Genomic DNA, 12,716 nt, shown 5'->3' with positions numbered 1-12,716 from the left:
ATTAGAGTACGTGAAAAGTCAAATAGTGCAAGTATTTATATGAATTAGTGCATTGAATGATGCTCAAAAATTAAATGGGATAGTTAGTGTGAATCAAAGTGAGTACTATTTTTCGGTTGCATTTCAACATGTTACTTTTTTGCGCAATCTAACATGACATATGTTACCTTCTCTATTTCATTGATATGCGCTCGGTTTTTATTTTAATATATTTCACTTACTTCACACCATTTTTTATTTTGACAATAGTTCTTTATAATTCACTTTTAATCTCACTCATAGATATATTTTTCTGTTATAGGGCGAGAATTAAATGAAACGAAGGAAATATTTTAATTAGTTATATTTTGAGTTGTTTGAAAACCGTAGAAATAGTAAATTCTTTTGTTGTAATTAATAAAAGTGCATTGTACATTTGTGCTCAAATTGAGAACTCTTTTCCTGTTCCTTTTACAAAATTCTTTTTTTTTGTCTTGATTGATCAAATCAAAAGTGAAAATACAAGTTAATTGATTTAAAATAGTTTTTCATTTAAATTGACTTCACTAATTTCTTGTCAAAAAGCGATAAAAATTCAATCATAATTTACTTAAAGAATGTTATTTAAATTTATATGAAATCGAAGATTGACAAAATTGGCAACGACATTGATGTACACAAGTTGGCTAACAGTTTCGCCTAGTTCAAAAAGGCAGAAAAAAAAATTGATGTTTTTAATAGTGTACATACAAGCTAGTGACTAGTACAAAGGTTACACAAAAGGCAAAAACGGTACAACAAGCAGCTTGATGGTACAATGCTCCCACAATTGGTGAGGCGCAGAAGGCGAGGAGGTCCATATTTGATATAAAAACGAATCACGTCGACTGAATCTCCCACGAACATCTGCAGGCTTTGCCAACAGTTCAACTGGAAGGTTGAGGAGATATGTGGTGTACTTACAGTCTGTTAAGAGAGATATGTGCTCTTTTCACAGGTTGACGTTTAGTAGAAGGAGATCTCTCTCGAGTAAACTGCAAAGTGCAAAGCAAGGCCAACTTCAGCACGGTTACAATAATAGACAAAGGGGGACTCAATAGTTCAAAACTGATTTCAAAGCATGAATCCTGCGAACATTTGATTGTATAGAAGTATTTAAGATAATTAAAAATCAAATTTAGAAAAGCCTCCTCGAGAGGTACAGGTAAAACAGCGGATATATGAACTAACCTGAGACCCGAACAAATTACTACATTCAAAAATGTAAAGGTGGAGATTACGTGTAAACGAATAGCAATCTAAGAAGCAGAAATATGCAACTCCTAATATTGATTAGTACCAGTACCAGCACTCCAAAAGGAATATTAATTTAGCACAGCTAACAGGCGCTTGGTGTAAAAAGCAACTACAAAATGGCATAAAAATGAGGCCATTTATGTTACGTAATGGAGCTTTATAACGACTTATGAGCGCAAAACCAGGTCACATACCTGTAATTTAAAACTATAGAGTCACAACTCATAACCATTATAAGTTGTTATTCTAACGAATTAGCCACTATTTTTTAAAAAGTGTATTTGGTTCTAAAAAGTCTATTATAATCTTTAATTAGATATATGTTCTAGAAAAACATGAATTACTATGATAAAATGATTTTTTCTAATTAACAATTCACATTGCGATGTACGCAAAACGAGTAGTCATGTGTGAGGAATAGTGCAAAAACAAGGCCGCATCGCATCGGCTGCATGCCTGCATTGTAAAGGCTTTCCAAAAAAATGAACCGATATTTCTCGCGTGGTGAAGGTCTAAAAAAAAATTGTGTTTTGGGACCGCTTCAAGGGATACGTGATGCTTTCGACCGATGATTTGGCGTATAATAACCGCATCACTCCCGAAACTACTGTCGCGACCGTTACCGCATGTTTGCACTATGCCACGAGGTGCCGCGTCTGCGACATCGCGACCCTTACCTCAATAGCAAGGACATCCACAACTTTGGAAATTGAAAAGAGCCCATAGAGTGAGCTAAGGTTTCACACTTGTAGAATGGTAAATTCTCAACTAATCTAAATTTTTTCACTTCCTCAAGGACGCACATAGAACTTCAATTGCATGATTAATTCTACAAAACATGGATCATGGATGTGTAAGTTCTACAATCTGGATAAATACAACCTAATAGTAAGGAACAATGGTGGGCCGAGTCCTATCTTCACGGTGTGTGAAAATTCCAGAACACTCAAGTAGAAGTAACTTTAGAATATAGGTTTTGAGCACTTTGAACTCCCTCGATACCGTTTTATTTGTGAGTCAACTTTTTACTCTACATATTGTTACTATCAAATTGATTGTGATCAAACTTGCAAATTTATTTCGTATCATGTATATTTAGTATTTCAAGTACTATTCAACTTCCAATAGATTCCTCAAGATAAAAAAAAAAAAAGAATTCCCCTTTCAAAAGCCTACTATTTCTAAGTAGGCTCAAAATTCGTTTGGTATAAATAGTAAAAATGGAACCAAATGGAAATGCTTGAGAAATGGAAACGGTAATGACAAGGATAGTTGATATTATTTGTTTGGAAACACTTGAGAGTAGAGATAAAGGGGAGGGAGACACAATGAAAAACAAAGGAAAGAGAAAGATCAATTGTCAAAGGTAGTGGAGGAAAGGTAACAAAAGAAAGGTATTGGTTTCTTTGTTGTAATAAAGTTTATTATTAGAGTTAGAAAACAGACAACCGGTAATGGATTTACTTTCTTGATTCCATTTTGAATCTAATTATTGGCAAATGAAACATAATACATAATACCAAAAGCATACAGACAACTAAACCAGGATACCTAACCCTACAGAAAGCAAAAAAAAAAAAAACTACAAAATAAAAAGGAAGGAACTCAAAAAACTTTCAGTTTTCGCTTTGGGGGAGTGGAGATTGAAGAACATATCAAGAATGCACTCACTCACATTGATGCAAGTACATACCTAGTACAACAGATATTATTTTCAGATATGATCATCTGCCTCTTCAAGAATCACATATTTTGCAGGGATATTAGATGCAACTGGCTGTTCCCCTGCATTTTCACTGACTTGAACCTCCTGAAGCTTCTGATATCTATAAGGAAAGCAGAATTGTTAGTATAAGAAGCTAGACATGCTATCTCATTTAGAATATTCAAGCTATTTTCTCCCTTGTTTTTCCCTGTTGTTATCAACCATTTATAACTAAAATCCAGCTACCTCAAGTTAATAATTTGCAGGCTATACTTCAAATCTTCCTAGTTTGATACTTGATTATTAGATACCAGAAGTACATCATCATCTTGGGGTGACAGAAAATTATTTCCTTATCGGGGAAACTGTGGCCGATGAATAGTTAAAACCTTGGTGGGGCACAGTATGTAGAGAGAATGTGATATGCTACTTAACTAGTGATTTCAATATGATTTCATATATAAACATAGCATATAAAACTCCACAGTACCGTGCATATTGGTAGAAAGGTCATGAATGTTTACTTTGAAGTAATAACAAAGATGTTACAATCGTTAAACCAAAGCCAAAAAAATAAATTGAAGCTAACCAATCAGAAGCATATTGGCGTATACTTACTTGAACCAATTGAATAAACTGACACCAATCATGATTATCAGAAGACCAATCCCTTTCAACCATGTAAACTCATCATGGAAGTAAAAGACAGCAACCTGAAAGAAGTAAATGGGATATTAGAAGCAGTAATCCACCTGTCTTGCCAAAAAAAGCTCCGGTTATTTGTTCAAAACTAAAACCAGTTCCATAAACAAAAAGGATACATAAATTCAGTAAGAACAAATAATCATTATAATGTAACGCCAATGCAGAGCAGTAATACTGTATCGATTGCAGAACAGTACAACCAGTCCTTGCATCAGATAGCATCATGCATCCACTAACGAGTAAAATAGAAGGGAAAGTAAAGAATACACATCAGATAATAGCGACAATCACATGATTCAGTTTTCTCACCAGTTCATTATTTATAGTTTAGAATCAAGCAATGACATTAGAATAGTACTTTCAAATATGACAATCCCAAAGCAAAGACAAGCTACACACAAATCTTGTAAGGAGGTGGTATATGATCAGATAGCTTGATGCTTTCAAAAGTTTTCTTGTTTAAGAATAAATTGATGGTTCCTTTCCTCTTCAAACAACAAATGATAACCTGACAGTTGCGCCTAGTGTCACATGATTCGCTGATCTCCTTGTCAATCACGAATTGAAAAAAGCGTATTATGGTCGGTTTTGGGCTATTCTTGGACAAATTTGAGCAAATCGCGAATTCAAAAAACGAATTAGCTAGCGGATCATGTTGCGCCTGTTTCAAATTCACTTTTGCAGCTTTAACAAAGTCTATGTGACCAAGGATTCAGAAAAGACACTGAGAAAAAGAAGGGAAAAAGACCCTCCAATAATCTGAGCCATAAAAGACATGAAATAAATGATATTAAAAATAAAAACAAACTTGTTATCTCTCTACCCAGTACCTACAGTAAAAACGGGAGGGCATATAGTGTAACTTCTATTAGAGATTAATAATCAAAAGGCATCTGTAAGTAGGGCGCTAATTCTTCAAAACTTTTAGAATCAACTGTCATGATTTGTTTAACCAATAAATGACCCCTAGCTCCCTAACTGACCCCATATTGTTGGGGTCAAGGGTTTGGCATTGCTGTCAAAAATACTTCAATCAACCCTTAGCTGAGCCCTTCTCCTTCAGTCCGCTCACTCCCCACCCCCACCTTCCACATCAAACCCAAAGAGTATGTACTCCAAGGCTCAAATTGAAGCCCTTCTTCGAAACAAGACCTTGGGAATCTCCATAATAGCCAATGGTGCTGACATATCGTAGTTTGAGTTCCAGAATTATCTTACCAAGTTTCATCATGCCTTGGTTACTTTTCGTTTGATGTAAATCCCTTGTTTTAACTGAAACTAATAGTTATTTCTTTCGAGATACAGCCATACGGGTAATCCTGATATGCTTCTTCATTGCGGTGGAATTCGTTTTTTGTAAGATAATTTCCATGCAATGGTTTGTACGTACTTTCAACTTTTATAGTTTATTTTGTTCAAGACATAAACTAGTATACTTTTTAATAAAATGTGCAAAAGATGTTTGACGAAATTTACAACTGACAAGTACCTATTTCATGCAAGCCTAAGTTATGCTTCTGCTATGTCAGACTGGGAATTTGATATGGAGGCTAGAGGGAACCAGGAGAGGCTAGCAATAGCTTGCAGACAGCAATAATGGCTATACTATGGGCAGACGAAATAAATTCAAAAGAGAGAAAATGCAAAAGCAAGGGAGGACTATTACCGATAATTGTTTAATACACTCTAAGGGAGAGGACTAGGGAGGCCGGATTTGTTTGTTGTGTTGGGCAAAGTCCAGTGATTGTTAGGGGTGTATTTGGCAGCAGCGGCAAAGTTGGTATAACATTACTGACAGGTTAAATTAAGATGAGTGGAGAGAATGAGCAATCTAATAAAGGTAAATGATCGGTGTGGAATTAAGTTCCATCTTCTATTCGTTATTAATTGGAGGGAAAATACTAAGGTTGGCTTTGAGTTTTGCACTATTATTCGTGCTTTATACTTTATTACAATAATATGAGTTAATAAAACTACAACTTGATCCTGAAAGGCTATCAACTAGGAACTCAAGTCCATGAAATTAAAAAGAATCATATTCCACGGTAAACTCTAAGAGCAAAAGGATTTCAGGCGCCTTCCATCAATGCTTCAGAAGTACAAGTCGCATCTGATAGCAATGAACTCATGACCAAACATAAGCATACTATGGTATCAATTTCGTGAAAATGTTTTGCCCAAGTACTAATATATTGAAAACAAGAACTCATAAGGTGGGAGGGGGTAGAATAAGGAAACGAAGAACACAGGCAAACAATCAAAAATGACAACATTAGAACTGATTTTTAAAAACTCTAAAAATTTCATACAATTATGGTGACAGCCTCCTTAACAATTCCAGCTATTGTAACAGTTACTGCACTAGTTACTGATATCAGGACATACTCCGTTAGTACCTGAAACAGAAGAAGGGGAATAAAAGGTATCAAAACAAACCATATATGTAGGACTGTTATGAAGGCCTAAACTCTATAACAAAAAGCACAAGGTAACTTAGTGACCACATATTACCATAAAAAAGGCCAGAAAACCGCCAAAAAGCATAAGCAAACAACTTCTTGTGATATGCCAGGAGCTATTGAAATATTCATTCTGAGGAAACTCATCCCAGGGATCCAGAAGAAGGGACATTAAACCAGTCACAAGTGCCATGATTGGGGTCACATAACTCATAAAGGTAAGTGGATTCTTTAACCCTGAAAGCAAAAACAAAAGCAAATTTAAGTAGTTTACATTTAAAAATTCAAATTGAGTGTCAAATGTCACCTGATCAAAATAAGTAAAGCTTCAATGGTTTAAAATATTTGCAAGAATCATAGAAGATGAAAAAAATGGTCAAGTACCAACATGGCTGAAAAGCCATAAAAAGGACATGAAACATAATGGATACTATAGTTTCATCAAGTATGCTAAAGAAAAGGTGACTGTTGTTACCCAAGTCGCAACTACAACTCTAATTTCCAAAAATAGAATACCGTATACACAACTATTTCATAAGTACTAGAAAAGCATTATTACATAGACCTCTTCACATTATTGACATAATTTTTCCATTCATAATGAATTATAAACTAGTTGGCATTATCGTCACATAAATTTCCCATTCATAATGAATCCGCAACATGTTAGGTACTCACCATAGGCTTCTTTCTTCAGCACACGATTTTGTTTGCATCAAATACAACCACAATGCAGAACAACCATCCAAGGCCAGAGACACAAGAGTTTGTATGAACAAAAACAAAAAACACAAGCAACAAATTAGCGACCCAATTTCATCATATACCTTATTCACAAGTTGCTACTTTTAGCTAAGCGTAAAACTAGAGAAATCAAGCATAAGACTGTAATACCTGAAGAAGAATTTGTGTCATACACCAGCGAAAGCCAGACATAACAGAAGCAAGCATAACAAAGACAAATCCCCAAATCTCAAATTCTGTATCCTTCGCGACTGCCAGCCAAAAGTATTATGCAAGTGTCACTATTTCATCGGATTTGCAACTCAATCAGCAATAAGCCACACAAAAAATAGCAGAAGTGAGGCCACAATTCTCAATGCCTTAATTCAACCATAACAGAGGTGTGGCTATTGGTGCTGTTTCCTTAAATTCGACTCTTCCACTGTTAAAAAAGCAGCCATATATTCAAACCGAGTATATGACATTTTGCATTTATCTTAGCACTGTTCATTAAAGAAAAAAAGGAAAATGAAAATCAATGATGATGAATTGTGCTAAAAAATAATTTTCTATTTTTTTCCTTGATGAACAGGGCCAAGTAAAATGACAGTGTCATATACTAATAGGAAAATATGGCTGCATCTGTTACAATAGGAAAATTGAGGAAACTACAGTAGACAGTCAAAAACCACACAGCTGCTTGCACGTACCAGTCAACAGAACTCCAAATGAGATAACTAGAATGATTCCAAAAAGGTTATAACTTGGAGACTCCAACCTAAATCAACAAAAAATAAAAAATTTAAATCCTTTTGAAATTAGATCAGGCTGCAAGCAAAAAGACAAAATAGGCACATAAACGTTGAGACCTCTATATACTGTAAGTGATAGCTGGAACAAACATTTCATTGTAGCTAACTAAGAACAAGAGAATATTGAGAGATCTAACAAAACCTGTAGCAACCAAAATTGGAAATAATTGGATACTCTTCGATAAATATGCTGAACTAAAGAATCAATACCACACTAAACAAGTGAACATCTGCGTCACATTTCAAAATCCTGCAGGACTACAAAACCATATTACGTAGTGACATTAAGGGCATGTGGTTTTTCTAGTGGGGGGAGTGGCTGGTTTTTCCCGAACATATTGTAATCACCATTAGACAACTAAAATTAGCCCTTGCAGTAGTATTTCAAGCATTTCAAGCAGTATCTCTTAAACTCATTCATGAAAGCACTTCCCTCAAACCTGATTCTGTACTTTACTACCCTCGCCCTTCTCTACCCTCATGGAATTCAAGGGGAAACAAGGATGTTGTCAACTAACAGTCATAGCGCAAATGCTGATTCAAATTGCATCCGCCTTGTTCTCTAGGGTCTTTGCATCATTCTCGTTAACACATCATCGTCCCATTAATGTGATCACAACAATTTCACTATGCTAGACATATCACTAATGAGGTTTCAGGACTTGCTTTTAACTAAAAATTTCATTCAGGGTACCTTAGTTCAATTGACATGTAAAACAAACAAAATATATTAAAAGTTAACACCAATTACCCACACCAATATCGAAACGGTGATCAAGGACTTTCAACAGAAAACATAAGTAATTAGTAACCACCAATGCATACTATTCCTGTCATTGTTTCTCCCTAATGTAACCTATAGAAACACCTTGGGTCCCACCAACATCATTTCCAAAAAAAATCTGATTTAGCCTCCAACACTTTAGCTACACATACTGAAAACTGAAAACCACCGGGTCATTCACTTGTTTCTCCCTAATGCAACTAGGAGCTGTGACATATGTGAATGTCACAATTACAAAATATTTCTAAAAATACCGGTTATCCATTTCCCAACATAAAACATAAAGAAATGCAAAGATGTACAGAAATGGGTAACAAGACTAAGTTATCTTAAGAGGAGAGACAGAACAAGGAAATGAAAGTGGCAAGATAGCACATACCTGAAAGCAAAAGCAAAGAGAAGAAGAAATATTGGAGACGCTGATTTACACTGCAAAAAAGGGGGACAATATCCAAAGGAAATGGAAGTAAGTGTCTCATTATTCAAAAGGCAGGAATAATGGAAAGTTTCAAAAAAGTGAGACATTGCTTAGGTTAATATCCAGTGTGAGGAACGGACCATAGTGGCAAATGTAACAGATATGAAAACAAGTGAGGCATTGCTTAGGTTAATATCCAGTGCTGTCGCAAGCGCTGTTGGAAAAACTGTGAAAGGCAAAGGCCATCTGTAGCATTAGCTATTAGATACGTCAATATTAACAGAAATAGTTTTCAGTTAGGCAATATTTAAATTTCATTATGAAATATTGATTTATCATCTCAGAAACCGAATGAAAGACAATAAAACGGATAAACTCATAACAGTGCCTACACCCCTTTTGGTAATAATTGACAATAAAGAGAAGTATTTAAAGAATATTGACTGGAACAATTCTATGTACAAATAAGCTTGCTTTGCTCAAAATAATTTCAAATATGGGCTAACTTGCAAAAATCACTACTATGATTCTACAAACATCGATCAAGAAGGAACAATGCTCCCATAACAAAATGAAAATTCATATGAAAATCAAGACAGAGCATGTGGACAGGTTCAGTTCAGAGCCAGGTTTTCATAAACAAGCAACACTCCAAAACTGACACTAACTCGACCTACTCGGCCCGTAGCCAACCTATTCTTCCATGTATACATGCAACATTTCAATTATTGTACTAATGTCCATAGTACCGGCAATACGCCAATACCTATCACGTATCAAGTATTGTACTGCAATGTTTTCATGACAACACTAAACTCAAGGTAAATGGTAAGGGAAATTTAAAAAGACAAAAATGATTGGGATGAACAACAAGTGATACATTAATCTGAGCATAAAAATTACTCAAGTTCAAGCTTCTGAAAAGCATTATCCTGTTATTCTATCTCTATTATTCACCTCAGACTGTTAATCCCAAAAGCCAAGCAATGCAAGGAAATGTGTAAAAGGTTTCATTCGAAAATATGGCAAATCTAAAAAGTATGAGTTTAAGGAAAAAGGTATTACACAAATGAAAAAGGCCAAACTCCTCAAAATAAAACGATAACCCTAGCCACAGTCGAGATCCACAAGGGACTTTATGGCCACATATGTGACAGAAAGATAATTCACGGAAAACCTTTAACTCATTTTCTAAAATGTATCCAGCATGTCATGTAGTATAAGAATAAAATCAAATCTTAAGTCAGAGAAACTCATTGCAAAACATGAGCTAAATTAAGACTGACTCGCATACCTTTAGCAAAGTAATCTCTCCATGTCATTCGTACACCTTTGTGAAACCTTTCATGCCATATCCAAGTAATAGTTTTAGATAATACAGCTTGCATGGAAAAGTGAAATGAGTTCATCAATAAGGGAGCTGGAAACTTCCCCATGTGATCCCCTAACAAGGATTTATTATACCTAGTTGCAGCAAATGAAACGAGTATTTTGAGAGACAAAATAATCCACCACCATTAAACAAGAAAAAAAAAGAACAAATGGTTATAAATTATACTATACATATTAAATATTAATATATTTCGATCAATCAAATAGCCAAAGAACTAAAAGTGACTTCGTTATTTCTTCACTTACATAGTAATGGGAAATTTTTTAGGAAATATTCTTCGTAATTAGAAGCTTATAACATGAAACTTCACTACTTAATTCACAACACACCTCAAATAAAAGTTTTTATATGATAAGAACATGTATAGCCATTACATATGAAAGACAATGATAATATGACATGCTAGTCCCATTAGCATCGCATAAGAATGCTTCCAAATAAATCACATAACGTGTCACATGTTTCCTCTATTCCCAATTGATGCTCACTAGTCTCCATAGGGGGTGAACACAAGGAAAACATGATTGGTTAAAAGAACCAATAATCTAGTATATCCAAGATTAGTTAATGATGAGGAACTCATAGTTAAAAATCTAGGATACAGTTGGGGTTGCGATAACAATTGTGAAACTAGTTCCGCAGTCAATGCGTATGGACTATGGTTTCATAGTTCTCGTGAACTATATTGCGGTTGCAGTAATTTCAAAAATAATTAACATGTGGCCACAATGTGGTTATACAATCAATAGTTTGCACTATGGAAGACCATAATATAAGATTGGAATAAAGTGGTGCATGATTAGGGAGCAATAGCACCTCGGTTTTCACACAACCATATCCCCGTTTTCCTCTAATTTAAAGCATCCTAAAAAAAATACAGACAGGATAATATCCTATCTCAATTCTCATACAATTAAAGCAAACTATCTCTGTTCTCACACAATTACATCACCTATGCTACACCCAAGATGGCTACTAAAGACATTAAATTCTAACAACACCAAACAAAAGACGACTTTGTTGAAACCATAACACAGAACATCATTATTTCTCCAATCTAAGTTGCCCCATTGTTCAAAACTATCAAACTAGGATCCATTCGTCCATTAACAGCATGGCAACATTTAAATATACAAAAACTCCAATATCGAATCCATAAACAACTTGTGATTTTATTTATCAACTGCAAATATATTAGCTTTGAACTCCAACAAGGTTGAATATTCCCATTTCATTAACAGCTCGCCCCATAACATGATATTAGCGCTTATTAGCGATCACCGTTCTTTAGTTGACATGGCCATATAAATTGGCACGGCACACAAAATTTACACTCACAAATTAGATTGCCCACAATTTGCGCACTAAATTCGTACAATAACAATCAATATGCTGTTTCAATTCAGTTTTAATCGTTCAACTATAATCAATTCATAAATCAGCTCCTAATGCACTACCAAATTCAAATAACAGCTAATAACCTCAAAATCGACAAGAAAATAAAACAGTAAGCAAATAATTACTTACAGTGTCAAAAACAAGCTGAAAGTATACCAAACGCAGATGAAAAACAAAGTTCTAAGCACATTAGCAGCTGTAATTTCACTGGTATTACTCACACTACTCTGATTCCTATCTTCTTCATCCCTAACTTCAACATTGAAAGGTACATAACTGTTCTTGCCATTATAAACAACAACATCATCGTCTCTTTCGAAATCACCGTGCTTATCCATTCCAATTGCTTGTAGTTGTCGATTTAATGGCAACTCGAAATCGTCACTTTCCTCTACTTCAACTGGTTGAATTTGAGTATTTACGAGCTGATTAAAATCACGCCAGTTGGAGTAGGACGGCTCGCGACTGAGAGATGTACAGCTTAACAATTCATTATGCTCTGTATTTAATAGTGAAAAGTCGTTGGATTTCATATCCTTCCATTAGGAATCGAGGTATGGAAATGGCGAATTTGTAGATCGATAATGGAGGAAAAATGAGGAGGATTACGAGATTTGAAGGAGGATGAGAATGAGTATTCAGAATAGGAGGGAAGATTGAAAAAGACGATCGGATCTATGATTTGGGAGGGTTTTTGTTTTGTTGGTGTCAAATGAGTTCAAGCGTTGTCGGTTGGTTTGGTTGTTAGCCTCTATATTGCTTCCAAAATACACTCCTTTAGCCACAAATTGGTTATTAGGGTCTCATTGTGAGATGGGTAATGGTCCGATTGATATGTAAATATGATCTTATTATTTAAGGTTATGTATTGAGAGATTGTGTTTTACGAGAATATGGATAAATATATGGGAAAATTCATATGGTAATTCTGATATTTTGGGTTCTCCACGTAGTAATCAAAACTTTACAAAAATCCATGTAATAACCTGAGGTTTACCAAATTGTTCTACCATAATTTTTTTGCACATAGAACATTAGCAAACG

General features: G+C 34.9%; 1 protein-coding gene across 1 annotated transcript; it reads right to left on the bottom strand.

Annotated features, from left to right (window-relative positions):
- Positions 1-584: 584 nt before the first annotated feature.
- LOC130805920 (probable sugar phosphate/phosphate translocator At1g06470) lies at positions 585-12,492 on the bottom strand. The gene is made up of 12 exons (XM_057670759.1): positions 11,802-12,492; positions 10,176-10,345; positions 9,022-9,107; positions 8,843-8,892; positions 7,578-7,645; positions 7,039-7,139; positions 6,823-6,835; positions 6,197-6,381; positions 5,995-6,081; positions 3,599-3,693; positions 2,969-3,101; positions 585-1,013 (listed from the first exon to the last, which is right to left on the bottom strand). The coding sequence occupies exons 1-11, from the start codon at positions 12,203-12,205 to the stop codon at positions 2,990-2,992; spliced, it is 1,371 nt and encodes a 456-aa protein (XP_057526742.1). The 5' UTR covers positions 12,206-12,492; the 3' UTR covers positions 585-1,013; positions 2,969-2,989.
- Positions 12,493-12,716: the final 224 nt, after the last annotated feature.

The sequence above is a fragment of the Amaranthus tricolor genome, chromosome 2, assembly GCF_026212465.1.
Source record: "Amaranthus tricolor cultivar Red isolate AtriRed21 chromosome 2, ASM2621246v1, whole genome shotgun sequence".
NCBI classification, from domain to species: Eukaryota; Viridiplantae; Streptophyta; class Magnoliopsida; order Caryophyllales; family Amaranthaceae; genus Amaranthus; species Amaranthus tricolor.
This window is presented reverse-complemented; position numbering and strand designations above follow the sequence as displayed.

Bases quoted from the DNA above. Each gene is read 5' to 3' on its own strand.
- LOC130805920 (XM_057670759.1), bottom strand. From the start codon at position 12,205: ATGAAATCCAACGACTTTTCACTATTAAATACAGAGCATAATGAATTG. The intron at 9,108-10,175 runs GTATGCGAGTCA...TGCCTTTCACAG, and splicing joins GAGAGATTACTTTGCTAAAG to TTTTTCCAACAGCGCTTGCG. The intron at 3,102-3,598 runs GTAAGTATACGC...CTTTCCTTATAG, and splicing joins AGTTTATTCAATTGGTTCAA to ATATCAGAAGCTTCAGGAGG.